Raw genomic sequence first — 18,779 nt, forward strand, 5'->3', positions numbered from 1 at the left:
TCCCACCAGGCTCCCTCTTCTAAAGGTTTTCTAGTTTCTAGTGGCACCACAGGCTGGGGATCAAGCCTTCAACACATCAGCCTTTGTGGGGACACTCAGCCAAAGTGAAGCACCAGGCATTCCAGATGGGTGCCAATGCTCTTCCCCATTCCATAATTCCTAGGTACAACTGTCTTAACTGCATCACTAACCGGTTTCAGTCACTGATCTGTACATTCAGAATCATTCACCTTTATCATAAAGGATTACTTTTAATTAAAAATAACTTTAAAATTGGTTTCAGCACTTGCATGTCTCTGACATTTATTTGTTTTCCTTAACAGGTGGTGCTCTGTATCTCAGTTGATGTATCGCAAGACTACAACCAAGTAGAGAATGTCATAAAACAAGTAAGAGGTGGGGTTGACTGGAATTAGAGCGCTTGACTTTTGATTGGTTCTTACCATTTTGCTCTGTGACTTGGAATTGGTAAATCTTCCCTGTATGTTTAACAGTTTTGTAGGTTTCATTTACTGGCCTTGATTTGCTGCTAAGTGATTCTTTTCTTCTCTCTCTTACTTTCCCTTTGTTACTTTTTTTTTTAGGCTCAGGAGAAACTGGGCCCAGTGGACATGCTTGTCAACTGCGCAGGACTATCACTGTCAGGAAAATTCGAAGATCTCGAAGTTAGCACTTTTGAAGTAAGTACAAATGTTTGCTTCCTGGGGCAGCCCAGCTACAAAAAGCAGAACAAGGCTTGGGTAAGGGCTTTAAGAATAAAGTAGATGAGTGCATTCAGGCGTTCATAGATGCTTGAGAAGACTGAGGAGGGCTGACAAGGTCTTGGTCCCAGGGCTGTGACCGCTGAACCTTAAGAACATGGACTGGTCTCTGAACCTCAGTTTTTCTCAGCTCTAAAATGAAAAATGCAACATCTCCTATGACAGATTACTGCAGTGTTTGCTGCGATCACATAAGATGTTGGGTCTTCACGTCAAGTACCAGTATTAAGCAGGTTTTCCAAGGAACCCTTTTAATAATTTCTTTCAATATCAAAGAAATGGGCGTTAGATTTGAAATCTTTTTTAAGGGCACAGAATTTTGCAGTTAGCGTATATCTGCCACGTTTTTCTGCTCAGGCTTCAGTGTGCTGATGGTTTTGAATTTTGCTTGACTCTGAAGTTAAACTTTTATAGAGAAGGAGACTGCTGAGGCAATTTTGTAACTGTCTTGCTTCTGGCGGCCGTGGGAAAGCATCACCAACTCTGGATTTACTTACGGCAAGCAGGAGAGTCAGGGTGTAGATAGAAGGACAGTGGTGGGATGTGTCTTCGGGCTTCTTTATCAGTTTGGCATTAAAAGAGTTGTCCAGACTTGTATACCTTCATGTGGAAGGAATGGGAGGGAGATTTGAAGATTATATCAGCAGCTGTGTAAAGAATTAATTTGGGAAAAACAGTTCTTATAGTCTAGGCATGAAGTGATGAGACAAAGAATTTGGGGGGTAGCCAGAAAAGGAGTAGGCGTGTGCGTGAGTGAGTGTGTGTGTGTGTGTGTGTGTGTGTGTGTGTGTGTGATATGGGGTGAGAACCCACAGACTCAGTTTGACTAAACATGGGGATGAAGGGTGGATGGGGGCATATATAGTTGCATGGTTGTGATAAACGCATCACTGGGACCCCAAGAAGGGGTGGTGTGCGCCTGGACAGCAGGAGTAGGCTTTGTTGGCCTGCTTGTCTGGTGGTGGAACAAAGGCACTCAGTGGGTGGTGCGTGGGGGGTGTGACTGTGAACAGGAAACTAAGCGCTCACGCCAGGTGAAAGTGTGCAGGTATCAGTGACAAGCAGAAGGTGTGAAGCTTGTGTTGTTTCAACTGATTGTGTAAGAGCAGGTCCCCCAGGAGGGGAGGGGACTGTGGGAAACCTGCACCTGGTTTCTTTTGGACTTTGTCCCCAGTGCCTTTTCCTCCACCGATTTTGTTTGTATCTTTTCCCTGTAACAAATCTTCGTTGTGACAGTGACTACAAGCTGAGGATTGTGAGGCTTTCTAGGGAGTCACCCAGCCTGGCGAGGTCTCTTGATTTCCCTTTTCCACGGTTTCTCCACGCTGTGTCTTCCTCATCCTGAGCCCTGGACACTGAGAAGTCTTCGTCAGTTTCCTTTTGTCCTTCCATTCTGTCTGCTTCCTTGTTTATTTCTTCTAAGGCGCCAGGGTGTCTGTCTGGTGTTAGGGGCTTTGCTGGGGTGGCCGCTGATGCCTGACCATGTGTGTACATTGAGATCAGGACTCTAAAGGGCTAAAGGGGAGTCCTGTGCTCTGGGTAGAGCCGTCTCATCTGGCCCTCTGTGATAGGGCCAGATCTGGGGTGGGACCAGGTTCCATAGGTGTTATTTATTGGGTTGAACAGAAGCCGTAACAAAGAATCCTGGCCTCCTGCCTGGGAGACATGCACTATCTGCAGTGTCCTGAGGGCAACCGTGGTGGAGAGTGGCGGTCTCCATGTTCAGCAGACTATATTAAACCTGGACTCATCCTCACTAGGAGCTACACCTCTGTCCCGGCCACGCTGGAAGAGGGGCCGTATCTGCTCTGTGGAGAGGGAGGCCTCTAAGATCGGACTGTCCTTTTTTTTTGCTTTTGTCCTTGTCCTACATCAATTTTTTTAAAGTAAGGTGAGATTCATATAAAATAAGCCTCTTTAAAGTGAACAGTTAGAGGCATTTACTGCATTCAAACGTTCACAGTGTTGTGTGACTGCCACCTCTAACTGCAAGACATTTTCATCACCACAAAAGGGAACCCCCTATGGGTACCAGGGATTGAACTCAGAGGCGTTCAACCACTGAGCCACATCCCCCGCCATATTCTGTATTTTATTTAGAGACAGCATCTCACTGAGTTCTTTAGCGCCTCGATTTTGCTGAGGCTGGCTTTGAAGTCGTGATCCTCCTGGCTCAGCCTCCCTGAGCTGCTGGAATGACAGGCATGTGCCACCACACCTGGCTTTGGATGTTTTTTATGAGTGGAGTCCTGTGATCAGTGCCCTTGTGTCTGGCTCCTTTCATTCAGCATGGTTTCTGAGGTCCCCCGCCTTGTAGCATGTATTATGTTACCTCCCCCTTTACATGGGCTGGTAACACTCCACTGAATGAGGTGTGCTTTATGTTTATCCAGTTGTCGTTGATGGACATCTGGGCTTTCTACCCAACTGCCTGTACCCTGACCTCCTGTCTCTCAGCCCTGCACCCATCTAGCCCTCCCCATCCCACAGTGCTCAGTGCTTCTTGAGCCATTTTTAGGGTCCAGTCCTGTTTTGTTTTGTGGTACTGGGGATCGAACCCAGGGCCTTGGGCATGGGGCAAGCACTCTATCAACTGAGCCGTGTCCCCAGCCCCAGTCTATTCTTAGTTTCTCCACTCCTGCTAAGAATTAGGTTGTCCACGTTCTGCTGAGTTACTCCTCACTGGTCCTCCTGTTCTTCAACTTGCAAAATGCTCTTGTTCTTATTTCCATTTCTATTTTCTTTTTCTTATGTGTTTGTCCAGGAAGTGGGATCTCTAAAGGTGCCAAAGTGAACATTGTGGACCGCCTTTTTTCAGATTTTTTTAAGGATATTTTTATTATCAAAACAATATAATGATACTAAAACATAATCACTTATGATTTAATATATTTCCGTGATTCTATGCTTGCATATGTATTCTTTTATTCATTATTTAAAATAGTTATAGCCCTGGTCTAAAGACACCTGACCTCTGTTTCTTAAAAACCAATGGCATAAGTGTTTCTCCATGTCACTCCTGCTGTTTGGGGCCATCTTAAACATATTAAGATGGCACCAAAAAGCTAATATTTCTACAAGACTCTTAATAGAGAAACATTTAAATGCAAGCATTCTTAGATTCTCAAGTTAAAGTTTGAGGTTTCGAGAGTTTTAGGAAGAGGGTAACGAACTCTAAGTGCCCACTTAAGCCCTTGCCCATGGCAGTATAAGAGCCAATGCGTACTGGCTTGCCGTGGGCCAGGAACTGCACTAGCATTTAACTTGTATTTTCTCTTTTAATCCCTGTGGTAATTCCAAGATTAACCTTCTTTTCAGCTGAGAAAATGAGCTGAGCATCTGACTTTCTGATTCATTGTCAAATCGGTACCAAATGGTAGAGCCAAAGATTGAACCCCCAAATCTGAACTGGTAACCACTGTCCTGCTCTGTTTATGGTCCTTCTGTAGCATAGACCCAGTAGGACTAGAAACATTTGGAAGCTCTTTCCTAAGACTATCTTTCAAAAAGTGTTACCTGCAACGTGTCGTATACGTCACAAGAGGAAAACTAATTTTGACCAATTTTCAGCGAAGATCTAATTGGTGTCATTGTGAGAAGGCAAGACAGGATTGAAGTGGCCCTCAAACAGAAGGTGCTGAGCATCTCCTTTGCAGCATCCTGTAGATGTTCATTCATTTATGGACTCTTGACCTTGTTCTCTCCTCACATGGCTTCTCTGTTCCCTACAGAAATTAATGAGCGTCAATTACCTGGGCAGCGTGTATCCCAGCCGAGCAGTGATCACCACCATGAAGGAGCGCCGGGTGGGCAGGATCGTGTTTGTGTCTTCTCAGGCGGGACAGTTGGGATTGTTTGGTTTCACGGCCTACTCTTCATCCAAGTTTGCCATAAGGGGATTGGCGGAAGCTCTGCAGATGGAGGTAAAAGTTAAACTCTGAATTTATTCCTCTCAGTTCAGCACTGAGATTCATAGATGTGACATTAAATCTGAGATTCGTAGATGCGACATTAAATTTAATTAGAGAGGGCTTTAAATTTGAGATTTGTAGATTTGACATTAATGAAAGAAAATTGACTCCACCCTGAGTTTTGCAGTTCACCTTTCTCGTTGCATAGAGATTGTACAGTAGCAAAAATGGTTATGTTTTTTGCCTACTGAATACACAAAGTGCTAGTAATATTGTCATGGTGTTTTTTGGCCTAGTACTGTGTATATGTAAGGTTAACCAGATATTTTTTTTCCCTAGAGATCTTCCTTTAACAAAAAGATCTATCCTGATGAGTAACAGAATTAGCAAACCTTGAGGGGAAGCCCTTGAATCAGGCAGTGACTCTTGGCTTTTAGGCAAGACATTTAACTTGGTGTCAGTTTCTTCATCTATAAAATGGGAGGGGTAGAATAAAAAAATCAGTTTGGCTCTCCTAATACTTAAGTTTTTCACATCTTACAAAAATGTCAGAGAGAGTAAGAAAGTGTCTCGGTGCGTGTACCTCTCAGGTGTGAGTGGACTCATACATTATGGTCACACAGGGAGGCTCAGAGAGTGTCACTTGGGGTCTATCCAGGACCACATAAGGTAGAATTTCTTTTGCCCACAGTCTACACTGGAATGTAACACTACCTCACGACGTTAAAAGCCCAGAAGAGACCTTGCATGGCCAGCCCCCTTGTAGTAAGTGTGCTTTTGGAAGTACTGGTTAATCGTTTAGATCAGTGGTGAGTGATTTTTTTCCTAGGGAAGGGCCAGATAGTAAATTATAGGCTTTTGAGGGCCAGATAGTGCTTGTCACACCTGCTGATGTCAGCTGTGGTAGCAGGAAAGCAGCCACATAAATGAACAGGTGTGACTGGGTCCAATAAAACTTTATTTATAAAAGTACACACAGGCTATAGTTGTTAATCCATGTTGAGAATATACCAGAAGAAACCTGGATGGTGTGTGACAGAGAAGCACATGGTCTAAATATTGGACAAGTTATTGGGCTAGTGACTGAGTCCTGATGGGCCACTTGGAGACTGATAAACCGTGTTGTTTTCCTACCAAAGGAACCAGCCACATGTTTCCTTGTTACCAGAAATAGATCTAATCTGATTAAGATTAATATCTTAATCAGAATAGATCATTATAGTACACTTAACCAATAGGGCACGCACGACTGTGAGATTTCAGATAAGAATCTTGTTTTTTTGTTTTGCAGTTTTTACTTAGAAAACTCCCTTTGTGAATAACCATTTTATTTTATTTTTTGTCAAAATTTTTTGAAATACATGAGGCAGATGTTGCTAAACCACCTTATGGAAAGAAAACTGAATTTTCTGTGATTTCAGTGAGTTTCTCAAAGTCATAGAGTTACTTGGTGAGAGAAATAATAAGAAGGCTTGAGTATTCACCTCCACGTGTCTGGGTCTTCCACAGTAGAGGATGTGTCTGGGTTTCAGGTCAGAAGTGCTCTCATTCACCTGGCTGTTTGTCTCCAGCCCTTCACTTTGGTTGTAGAGTCCATGTGGGTGTGGCGGGTGTTTGGAGATAAAAACGTGGCTCACTGGGTTGTTTCCTCTGAATCTGGTCTTGCAGAGACAAGTCTAGATCACTAGTTGAGGGCAAGGTGTGGAATCTGGGTGGTCTGGTTTCACTTCTGGTAGGACAGAGATGCTAATTCAGAAGAGAGAAAAGAGAGCTAGTTGCCAGTACAGAGTTCCCTCAGCCTTGGTGACAAGTGTGTTTTGCACATAGCAGATCCTGGGTTCCCAAGTCGGCTTGACTTCCATCCGTATTTGGACTCCATTGAAAATATCCTTACTTAAACAACAACAACAACAACAACAACAAAAATGTACCCTGAAAAATAGCCTCTTATTTGGGAAGAAATAAATCCTGTTTTCAAAATCTAGTTTGTTCATAGTAGATCTTCCACCAAACCAATTGTTTCCCTACAAACCGAGAGCTGTTTTGAAATCTGGATAATTCAGTCAGTTTCTGTGAATGAAACCAACATAACTGCTCAGATGGAATACTTGCAGTAATCCTTTTGCTTTAATAAACTTTCAAGTCTTCCTTCCCCTTGGTTTTGTCCCCAGATTAAAGTAGGGCCTGGGAAATGCTGTAGATACACTGGATAATCCTGAAGGCATACATATTTTTCTTAATATGTTGGTTACAAATATATCATTGAAAGATTTTAAATTTTAATCTTTGTGGAAAGTAGACTTAAGGTAGGAGCCAACATTGTGCCATCAGAGACCTAGAAAAAAAAAAAAAACTGATCAAGCCCCGCCCCCTCCTCCCTCATCTCTGCCCATAGCGGTCAGAAAGTAAATTGAAGCTTGAATTCTGAAGTTTCATGTAAATAATCTTCTCTCCATCCCCTGTGCCTTTGTTGTCATGGAATGAGGAACAACAGGTCTTATGTGGGATCATTTTGATGGTAAATCAGGTCTTTGAGCGGTTGGTCTTTCTGTTTGAGGTTGATCCCAGGTGGAAGGAAGAAAGAGGACCGTGGGAGTCGGGGCACAGTGGGAGGGCAGAGGGACCAAGAGAAGCAGGCAGTGGCTACCTAAGCAGGACCTTAGTGAGTGGCTCCTACGTTCTTAGAAAGTGGTGATCTCAGGGGTGGGACTTGTCTAACCAAGAACAAGTGAGCCCAGACCACCCTCATTGCCTTTGCTGATTGCTATGAGGTCAGTAGTTCAGGAGGGTATATTCGGTTCTCTGCTCTTAGTAAATCAGGTGACCAAGAGTTTCGGGAGACCAGAAGCTCCACAAGGACAGGGATCAGTTAGCGTGTTCAAGGCCGTATGCTGCATTCTAGGAACAATATTGGCCCATAGTAGGAATTCAATAGGTATTTGTTAGATGATTAAATAAAGCCTGCATAAACGGTTAAGTTACTAGCCCTGGAAATATCCAGCCTTTGACTGGGAGAGTCATTTGGCTTGATAATTATAGAGAGGATACCAGCCCAAAAGGGGATTGGCTTGGTTTCTCTCAACCCCAACAATCTAGGGTCCCACCCCATGAGAAAATGTTCCAAAAAGCTCTGTTTAACCACTGCAACCATAGCCTTGAGTCTGAGACTCTGCTTTGAAATACTGTCTTATGTTAGTTTCCAGTCCTTACTTATTGTGGGGCAGGGGCAGAGAGATGCACAGAAGTGACCAGCCTAAGCATCCAGGGTCAGTCTTTATAAGGCCTCTCTAATTTCCTCTTATTGGCTTTTTTGGGCTGTTTTTCCTTGGTCCATGCCCAGCAGAGGGCAAGGCCGTGGGAGACAAGTTTTTTTTTTTTTTTTTTTTTTTTTAAGTCACTGTCTCAAAAACAAGTGGAAGAGAAATTGCTTGCTCATCAACCTCGTGGCCTGGCCCCCCTCCAGAGCCATTTCTGAGCATAGCTGGGCTGGGAGGATGAGCTCTCTCACGCCCTCGTGGTGGCGCTGGAACGGAACCAACAGAGGCATCTTTTCCCTGTCGCACATTCTGGAATGGCTGGCCAAGGACCTCTGCTTCTCCTGACCCTTGTAGATCCCCATGTTTGACTTCAGAACTGTGCTTCACTGAGAGAACCTGGGAGAAATGGGCAGCGTGATAAGAGGGGGACCCTGGCGGACTCCTGGGGTCTGCAGTAGGCAGCAGTATTGGCGATTTCGCTGTCCTTAGGATTTGCAGTCTAGGCTACCTCTGCTTCCAAAACCAAGAGGTGACCAAAAAGTGAGCCAGTAGCAAACAGCATCATAGCAAAGAGATTCTGATGGTACAAACCCTTGCCCCGAGAGCTGCTGGTTCTCAGGGCCAGGTGAGAGGGCAGGGGGTCTCCCTTACAGAGTCACCCTGTTGCTCTGACCCCCTCCTGAACATCGGGGCACCCAGGGCGGGTCAGTGGGGCAGGATGCAAGATGGAGTGCCCTTGACCTTGCTTCTCTGCCGCAGGTGAAGCCATACAACGTGTACGTCACGGTGGCCTACCCACCCGACACCGACACCCCCGGCTTCGCCGAGGAGAACAAAACCAAGGTCAGTGCACCCGCCTGTGGCGGCCCCGTCTTCAGCGTCATAAGCCTTTTTTTTTTCTGATTTTCTATTCTTCGCTCCAGCTTGTGGTCAGCCACCGGTGTCCGTGGGGTGTCCTGGGGGTAGAGCGCTATCCAGGGCCTGAGGTCCTGCCGGGTTCTGCATAGGAAGCTTCCTCTTGGCTTGTTCTCAGGGCCACCTCCTTCCTAACGTGTGCCAGGGTGGCTCGTCCTATGACACCCGTCACTCCACAGGAGTCTCTGCCTTCTGTCACCCACTCCCGATGCCCTCTCCTCGGGCTTCACTCAACCCGTCCATGAGGCATCCGCTTATTTATTTATTTATTTATTTATTTATTTTTAAGATTTAGAGATTATGTATTGGTTTTCTGCCGTGGAAGATATGATCTAAGACCCCCGTCTATCTCCCCTTCCTGTGTTCTCCCTGGGTAATTTGGTTAAGTCAGATCAGTGTCTATATTCATGTGACTTTATAAATATCATTCACACCTGAGCATTTCTAAAATGACATTTCCTTTCTGGCCTTTTCCTCTCTTGACTTTGTGTGTGTGTGTGTGTGTGTGTGTGTGTGTGTGTGTGTGTGTGTGTGAAGTGATTCACAGTCTCAGACAAAACTAAAAGTCTCCTTTTGATCCCAAACTGGGTTTTCTGTTCCTTTTCATTCTGTTTTCCATGAAGCCGTTCCTCCTGGTCTCCACCTCTGGCCTGATCCAGACCTGCAGGTCTCCACTCCTCTGCTCACCGTTTTCCTGCAGGATCCTGTCCCTTGCTTTGTTGAGTCTCAGGCTTTCCATTTTGTTGCTGCTGTAGTTGACCTGCCTGATTTAGATGAGCTTCTGTAATTTCCTGAGGAAGGGCACATCAGATGTCACCTGTCACCCATGCTTAGAACCTGTGTGTCTGAAAACGTTTCTCTCTTCCCTGTTTGTCCTGAGGTTGTCCTGTGGGGCACAGAATTCTAGGTTGGAAATGAAGCCCCTTCTGATTTGGGGGGCATTTCTCCACTGACTTTGGGCTGGCATCACGATAGCCCAACCCTTTGCATAGAATCAGTTTTTTTTTTGGGGGGGGTTATTTTTGGAAGCTTTTTGTCCCTTTTTATCTTCACTTAATGTATTTTGATGTAGAGTGTTCTCATTTTATATACTAGACACTCAAATGAGCCCTTTTATTCTGATAACTCATGCACTTTGGTTCTGGAACATTTTCTTAATATTACTTTTTTGATAATCCAAAAATCTTTCCATCCAAAGTATGTTGAGTGTTCTTTCTGGAGCTTCTGTTACTCAGATGTTGAACTTTCTGGACTTGTCCCCTATTTTTCTTTGTTTCTCTCTTTTTTTTTTTTCTTTTCCAACTTTTCTGTTGAAATTTTTATTTATGCTGTCATATGTAAAAATTTTTCCAGCTCTTTTCTTTGAATAGTTTACATGTCAAAATGAACCCCACTCTCATGTATGACTATAATGAACTAATAAAAGCATGTGTATCTTGTCCTCCTTCCTGGATTTCAAATTTTATTTCTGAGGATATTCTTTCTGGGGTTTTGGTCTTGTTTTATTTTTGTGATTGTTTGGCGTTCTGTTTTGTTTTCATGTGGGTGTTTGTGCATGGTACTGGGGATTGAGCCCTGAGGGGCTCTGTGTCCCCAGCCTTTCTCTCGGTTAATTTTGAGACAGGATCTTGCTAAGTTGCTCAAACTTGTAATCCTTTGCTTCAGCCTCTCTGCTGACTGAGATTAACAGGGGTGTGCCATAGCGCCCAGTAGGTGGTTTTTTTCTTTCCTTCTTTTTTTATTTTAACTGCCGTCTGTATGTCTGTATCAGTTGTCTGTTTTCTCCAAGTCTCTCTGGTCATCGTTGCTGCTGCTGTTTTAGGCATTCCTCAGACTTAGAGGTCTGGCGATCCGTGGTCATCCACATTTAAGCCAGCTGTAGTGCTCTGGCTTCTGTCTTCCCACTTCCCTGCAGGGCCAGGAGGGGGGACTGGCTCTTTTTGAGGATCCCCGTATGTCCATATCGGCTGTCCTTTCTCATGGCTGGATCAGTTTCCCCAGTGAGGAATCACAAAGCCAGCTCTCTGCATTGTGAGACCCAAGCAGGGCAGGAGGTCTGGGCAGTCACCATCAGTGCCAGCCTTTGCTTGATTTTTTGTTTCCAGCAAGATGCCTCATAGCTTCCCTGAGTGGTGACATGTGGTAGTCATTCTCTGAGTCCAAAATCCCAGTGACTCCAGAGGCTGAGACAGGAGGATCACAAGTTCAAGGCCAACCTCAGCCCTAAGCAACTTAGTGAGACCCTGTCTCAAAATAAAAAATAGAAAGGGTTTTGGATGGTTAAGCACACCAGGGTTCAATCCTCCATACCAAAATAAATAAATAAGGTGGTAGGAAAGGATTTACCCCCTCAAATCGAAGGTGATCTTATCTTTAGTTTTTTTTTCATTTTATTTTTTAGATTTTTGTTTTCCTCTTTGTAGTAATTTTCAGTAAATAGGAATCTCTACAGCATAAAAATTGGTACTTATATTTCATATTCTGTATATTTGCAAAAAAAGATGTTTATGGGGCTGAGGATGTGGCTCAAGCAGTGTCGCGCTCGCCTGGCATGCGTGCGGCCCGGGTTCAATCCTCAGCACCACATACAAACAAAGATGTTGTGTCCACCGAAAACTGAAAAATAAATATTAAAAAATTTTCTCTCTCTCTCTCTCTCTTTTAAAAAAAGAAGATGTTTATGATTTAGAAGCTTTTTCCCCCCTGTTCTTTTCTCTTTGGCTCTGCATTTTTTAAAATTACTACTGTTTCAAAGAAGTAAATTTAAGCCAACTGTCCTGCCTTGGAATAAGCAGAGGCCTGCTAAGCAGATCTTCAGCATTTGGTCTACAGTCTCTTAGTCTGAAGTCAGGGCCGACACAGAGTGGTGACTTCCCTAAGATTTGATTTTGTGTTAAGTCGGGGGTTTTCCTCCTATAAAATACTGGGCTGAGTTCAGGTAAATCCAATTCTGCATTGATCTGTGGACCCTTTAGGGGGCGACATAGCACCTTTAAATCTCCTGTGCATCTGGCTTGGTTGTGTCAATCTAGTGGTTAGAAGAAGGAATGGTGGCCCCTTCAAAGGGGCCTTTCTCTTCATTCATGTTCATCAAGAACCTGTCAGGTTCATCCTGACTTTTATGAACTGCTTTGCTTTCTATTTTAAGAAAATATGTTTATTTTATTTTCCTAAGTCTACATGGTAAATAAAATAGGCAGCCTCCTGAAGATTAAGGCTTTAGTTTGAAACGCCCTTCTAAAGAATTTTTAACACGTGTGTGTGAAGTGCCACAAGAAGAGCCCAAGATAAATGTGAGGAAAAAAGGTTCTTATCATAAGCTGCTTAGGAGATCAAATGTAAGTTCAGAAGTCAGTATAATATATGTGAAGGCAGGAATGTTCAAAGACAAGATTACTGCCAGTTGAGGATTCAGGAAAGGCATTTTGAAATAAGATTTAAGAGGGCCTTGAGCCACCTTTTGAAGGATTTGGGACTGAAACCCCAGCCTTGGAATAGCACTTCACCAAACTCTGGGCCACTGAGTGTTGTCTCATGAATGGGTCCTCTTTCAGCAACCTGTCTCTTTGCTGCTAATGCAGGTCCTTTAAGAAACACCTGCAATTCTTGACCAGGGGCTGGGTTGGGACTGTCCCTGTCCAGGGCCTCAGTTCTGTCCCCAGAAGTCAGTCATCTGCTGTCCTGGGAGTATGGTTAGAAACGGGTGCAGATTTTCCCAGGACATAGGGTCAGGCATCTAGCCAGCAGTGAGGAGTCAGAAGTCCTCATTGAAGCCGAGACCACATACATCCTCTAGACAATCCATGGTCTTCTTGTCTACCTTAGCAGCTGGGCTGAATGTTCCACGGTGACCAAGTAGAAACTGAGTTAGAATCCAGATAGACTTTATTCTAAAATTAAGACTCTGTTTGAAGGTACATAATCACAATTACTTACAAATTGGGGTGCTTATTTTTAATGTAATGGTCAATAATGGCATTGATACAAACATATTTTTCACTTTTAGCCCTTGGAGACTCGACTGATCTCAGAGACCACATCTGTTTGCAAGCCAGAACAGGTGGCCAAACAAATTGTTAAAGATGCCATAGTAAGTAAAATCCTCGTTTGTTTTCTGTACTATTTGTGGTTATACTATATTTCTGAAGATATTTACTCAAGGACTCATTTCAAAAGAAATATTATTTTAACTCTGTGGTCAGATTCATCGTGTCTAATGTCAGACTCTACTTCTCTTCCCTAGACACTTTATTATATGTTATATACCTTAACCTTAGGAGTAGTGTCTGGAACTCGTGTTCTTCAAATGAGACTCATCCGTAGGGTTTAAACCCCACATGCATCCTGTTCTCTTCTTTCTTCTTCTTTCCCACAGAATTTTCAGTTTTTAGATTAATTTGGGGACCTCATTGACAGGTGATTGATTCTTTTCCCTTGCTGTTTCCGAATATCATTTCCCCAAAAGATAACTCCTATGAAAGTGCAGCCAGCCTGCTGGGTCCCTCCTCCAGGTATCCCAGCCCATGTGCTTTCTCAGCTACTGAGTTTGCGGATAATCAAAAATGGTATCATCAGAAATCATGTGCCGTTTTGTGGAACAACAATCCCTGTGTGTCACATGCCTTTTAGCAACATTCCTATTGACCCACATGCAGAAAAATGTACCTTTCTGAGGTCTGCCTGTGATCCGCAGACCCACAGAGGCTTTGAAATATCTTTAGGACCATTGGAGTGAAGGTATCAGCACAGTGTGGTGCAGCCTCAAAATAGCACAGTACTGCTGTGCGGGGCTGAGCTGACGGGAATGAAAGAAATACCGACCTCTGTTAAAATATATACGGGGTGAGCAGCTTTGCCTAGGTTGCCTTAAAAAGCACAGGAGAGGGTACAAGTGGCTCAGATGGGATTTTTTTTTCCGCAGCTCATCTCAAGTCAAAGCAAACAGACCCTAAGTTCTTAATAATCCTGAAGCGTTCTTCCTGTTTGGGCAGGATTCATTTCATGAGATAGTTTTTCAGATTTTTCCTTCTCTCAACTTCCTTACATTCTTGATAGTTATTGACAACCCTAGAGAACTTTTAGTTACCTGGGTTATACTTATCAGTAGTTGCCATATTAGAAATTGAAGCCATAGTGTTAAAAAATTAGTTATGAATTCATTAAAAATAATCTATTGTATTTTAATGTGACATATCTTACGAAAATAATTATTTTCAAAACAAAAATACAAGAAGAGTGGCACTGTTTTGTATTTCACCCAGTCTCTTTAAGGTCTGCATAATAGAGGTCAGCTGGATTCTCTTGTCCATTTCTGTCGTCAGTCTATTGTAGTATTTTGTTTTGGTTGAAGCAGATGAAGAAAATCAGACCACATACGGCTATGTAGTCAGAAGAGGAAGATGTATCTTGTAGGACTTTTTAGATGATTTTGGATATCATTTTCTTCTTCTGATATTAAAATCCAAACTGAGCAAGTGGTCATTCCTTAAAGGTTAGCTACAATGTGAAATTGGAAACCACATCAATGAACTTTTTGTTCTCTGTGACATTAAAATCTGTTGGTCTCTTTTGCACTTTGAATGGATCTTTTACTCATTCATGATTTGGTATCAGGAATTAGTCATTTGGAAAATATGGGTTCACTGAGTTATCAAAAAATCACATTCCTTAATATCATTGCTGATCTTACCATAAAAGAATGTGTTGAGAAGCTGACAGTCTCAAGATGGCAGACCCAGTTTTTGCATATCTGAACTTTTCCTTGAAAGCTCAGATTTTAATGTTACCCACGAATACACCAAGTTGTTTTCCTCCAAGCGACAGGCTCACACGGTTTGCTCTGCTCATCTGCTGTAGCCAAGCAGATCACTCTCCCTGCCTGTCATGGTGCTGGATGGTTTCATATGGAAACAGTGTTCTTGGAGGGCAGCAAGTTCAGCTCCAAGCAGTTGCATTCAAGTGCGGCAGAGGCACTTGGTGCCAGTTTCTCACTTGTCAACAGAGTAATGTAGCACCCCCTCATCCACGAGGGATCTCAGGGATGCCTGAATCTGCAAACCCTCTACATACTGTTTTTTCTCCACGTGTATGTAGGAAAAAAAAGTTGTCTTTGTGTATGTAATTATGGATATATTTTTATTCCTTTGGAATTAAACTCAACAAACGGTCACTTCTTAAAGGTTAGCTACAATGTGATATTGAAAACTGCATCAATGAACTACACAGTTAAACTATAAAATAAGGTAATTTATGAATTTGGTTTCAGATATGCTGGATAAAGAGATAATTCACGGCCAGGGTAGGACAGAGGGGGACGACATGAGATTCCGTTGTGCTACTCAGAGCCGTGTGCAACTTGAAACTCATGAATTGTTTATTTCTGGAATTTTCTATGTAATCTTTTCAGGCCTTGGTTGACTGAAGCTGGGGATAAAGGGGGCTACTGTATTGAGGAGACATGTCTTCAAGGGTTGTGATTTTATAAAATGATTAACTTTTCTTCATTACCGAGGGCCTTTTTTAAAGTAAAATGGACATTTAAAAAAATTTTTAAAGATTTTTTAAAGTTGTGTTTTCTTTGTGTATTTATTATTGCAAATGCATGTGGCAAAGGTAGTGACAGAGATTTTTAGTCTAGTTTGGTGAGAACACTGATGGAGTTAATGGCCCAGTAGGCTTGCCTATTAGTGCACATGTCACTGTGGTTTGACAAGGCAGCGAATCCCTTAGTATTACGACGGTCATTTTTTTCCTTGAGCTTAGGGCTCCCGGAGCTCTGTGGACTCACATTTCCAGAGCTGCCCATTAGTCAGGACAAGCGTCCGAGTTCTAATGTTTGCCTGGTTACCATTCTATCCCACCTAAAGTGAAAACATGCCTCATGGCTGCTGATATGTTGAATTGATTCCTTTCACTTACAATGGATCCCTCTCTCTCTGTCCTCTTCCTTTTCTTTTTCAGCAAGGAAATTTCAATAGTTCCATCGGCTCAGATGGGTACATGCTCTCAGCCCTGACCTGTGGGATGGCTCCAGTAACTTCTATCACTGAAGGACTCCAACAGGTAAGCTCTGCCTTGATCAGACAAACAGACGGACAGAAGACAAGGCAGAAACTGCCCTGTGTCAGACCTCCATGGGAAAAGGCTAAGAGTGGTCTAGTAACTGTATTTGGGGAATGTGAAAAATTTTTATTGAGCTGTCGAATTTTCTCCCTTCCTCTGCTGGCAATAAGTAAATAGGGAGTGGGTTAAGGATATAACCTAAGGAATGTAGACTGGGAAGAAATTTTTGGTGCTGAGCCCTGCAAACAGATGAAGCACTGTCTCTACTATTGGGGTGTTAATCTGGGTTTTCACCTAAGAAAAGTCTTGCTTCAAAGAGTTTGGAAAAATGGAATTCTCTATCTAGTTTACCAGTGGCCTTACCTACAACATAATGAGCTATTAGACTATGATACCTTTTCCATAAGTCAGGTTACCCGTATCCAAGCTTTTGAAGGAGATGTGAGTAGAGGGTTAAAAGGACTCCCCACCGTTACAGCATTTATGGTATTGTCCAAGACACACAGAAGTTACTTATTGATGTGCATGCTGGTGCTGTTTGCTTTGGAGAATCAGATGTAAGGCAACCTCTCTAACCTCAGGGTGCCTGCAGTCAGTCTTCTTTTCTTTTCCTTTCCCTTTTGTAGTACTGGAGATGAACCCGGGGGTGCTCTACCACTGTGCCACATCCGCAGCCCTTTCTAAATTTTTTATTGTGAGACAGTCTCACTGAGTTGCTGAGCCTGGCCTTGAACGAGATCCTGCCTTAGCCTCCGAGTTGCTGGGATTATAGGTGTGCGCCACTGTTCCCAGCACCGACTGCTTTTCTAAGTGGCAGATGAATCTTGTATAAAACCTTCCGTGGCTCCCCATTACCACCCAGATGAAGCTTAAATTCTAGCACATGTAGCAAGTCCTCTGACCTGCTGACCTTTCTGGCTCTTTCTCTTCCTTCCCCTACCCTTCTTTCTCTCTGGAACTTTCCTTATGTCCCTCATCCCCAGCTTTCCTTTGTCTAGTCAATGTTTAATCTTCAACTCTTTGTTAGACTGTCTCATAATTGCTTTTTCTTGAGATTTAAAAATGTTTATGTATATTTACATATATATAATGGGCTACTTTGTATGTATGTGTGTGTGTGTGTGTAATTATTTTTTTAGAACAGTTTTAGGGTTATAGAAAACTTGAGCTAAGGCAGAGTTCCCATATTCCCCCACTCCTCCCCACCTCTCCTCCAGAGTTTCCCTAACATCTTGCATTAGCCTGGTGCCTTGAACCAACACTGACACATTATTCTAAACTCAAGTCTACAGTTGAGGCTGGGGTTTATTCTCAGTGATGTGCACTTCTGTGGGTTTTGACAAATGCATAATGTCGTCTATCTAACAACACAGGGTCATGCAGAATAATTGCACTGCCCTAAAACTGCCCTGGTCTGCAGTTTTCATCCTCCCCAGAGTCCCTGTCCACGAGTGATCATTTTACTGCTTTCCTGGTTTGGCCTCTGCCAGCTTTCCTTTGGTTCTTGTGCTGTTGCAAGTTATCCTTGCTCACGTTCAGAGAATCGAATGATTTCCAAGGGCTGCTAAGGAGATCAGGGACCTTCCCTTGCACCCCACCCAGGACCTCCACAGCACCCCCCACACACCCTGTTCCTTCACCAGAAGCCCTCCTGTTCCCCTGGAAAGGGGAGCCCCCCCGTGTGCCACTCTTTCATGTCATGTTATTGCCTCCCAGGACAAAAGGCGAGCACTTGGCTCTCCCCCACGCCATCCTCTCCCCACCCTCATTTTGTGATATATACTGTCCTTTTGTTTGGGTAGATCCCTAATTGGGAAGATCATTTTGGTGACTGTTTAGATGCCTTTTACAGCTGAATGTGTGTCTCATGTTTAATGATTACTTGTTAAAAAAAAAAGCACAACTTCTTGTTTTCCCTAAAATTATTTTTTTGCTTTTTAAATGTATTTCTGAACACTTGTTAACTCACTGTTCCATTCTCCTCTCACCATCTTCATCTTCTCTTGAGATGTTTAGAAATACCCGATATTGGATCAGGAAGGAATTCCTCCTGCGAGCCCGGACCTTGCAGGCCAGACCAGTTGCCCCTTGCCTGGTGCAGAGCTGATGCCTGGCTGCCCGCTCCTTGGTGGTCACGGGACAATCCCTCGGCCTCTTGTGTTGGGTCCCCTCTTCCTGTATCATATGACAGCATCTTTCTTTGTTGAACTTTCACTTCATTTGCCTCTGGCCATAGCTTTCTGGAAAAATAGGGTTCTTGGAAAGCCAATATGTTGAACCCTTGTGTAGACAAAAGCATCTCTTTCTCTTTGTAGTTTAATGTCTTTTCAAGATCCCATTTAGAGTGGCTGTAGTGAGGGTCTGCTGGTGGAGAGAGTGAGGGTCAATAGATACAGGCAGTTGCTGCCTCGACCCTGAAACAGAAATTGCCTTTTCACTTGATCATCTTTCTAGTTAACAAATAAGCTCCAGCAGAGCACGCTCAGGGAGGCTGAGGCAGGAGGATCACTTGAACCCAGGAGTTCAAGTGCAGTCTGGAAGACATAGTGAGACCGTATCTCGAAAAGGAAAGCTCAGAGAGGACAGGGATATATCTTGCTCATCACAGTCTTGTCAGCACCTAGCACAGGGGCTTTCCTTTGTGCTCAGAAGATAGATCTTAAACCAAAGAAATCTTAATTACATATCTCGGTTTGGGATGCCAAGTGGAACTTCCCTTGCTATTATAGCTCTGTTCTACTAAGAGTACTTATTTTAATCCTAAATTTTATGGTTGAAATTTTTTAATTGAACAAATGTCATCTCTGGTAGTCTCAGTGCTGAACAGTGGTACTGAGCCCACATATTCTGTTCCTCAGGATTTACTGACATTT

The 18,779-nt window shown here is 43.4% G+C and overlaps 1 protein-coding gene across 1 annotated transcript in view; it reads left to right on the plus strand.

Moving 5' to 3' along the window:
- Kdsr (3-ketodihydrosphingosine reductase) overlaps positions 1-18,779 on the plus strand; it is a 33,207-nt gene that overhangs the window by 9,938 nt on the left and 4,490 nt on the right. The window contains exons 4-9 of the mRNA XM_005323009.4: positions 324-389; positions 585-680; positions 4,493-4,684; positions 8,689-8,772; positions 12,851-12,934; positions 15,805-15,906. Of these exons, the coding sequence (XP_005323066.1) occupies positions 324-389; positions 585-680; positions 4,493-4,684; positions 8,689-8,772; positions 12,851-12,934; positions 15,805-15,906 (624 nt within the window). The remainder of the gene's footprint in view (positions 1-323; positions 390-584; positions 681-4,492; positions 4,685-8,688; positions 8,773-12,850; positions 12,935-15,804; positions 15,907-18,779) is intronic.

Source organism: Ictidomys tridecemlineatus, chromosome 13, assembly GCF_052094955.1.
Source record: "Ictidomys tridecemlineatus isolate mIctTri1 chromosome 13, mIctTri1.hap1, whole genome shotgun sequence".
NCBI classification, from domain to species: Eukaryota; Metazoa; Chordata; class Mammalia; order Rodentia; family Sciuridae; genus Ictidomys; species Ictidomys tridecemlineatus.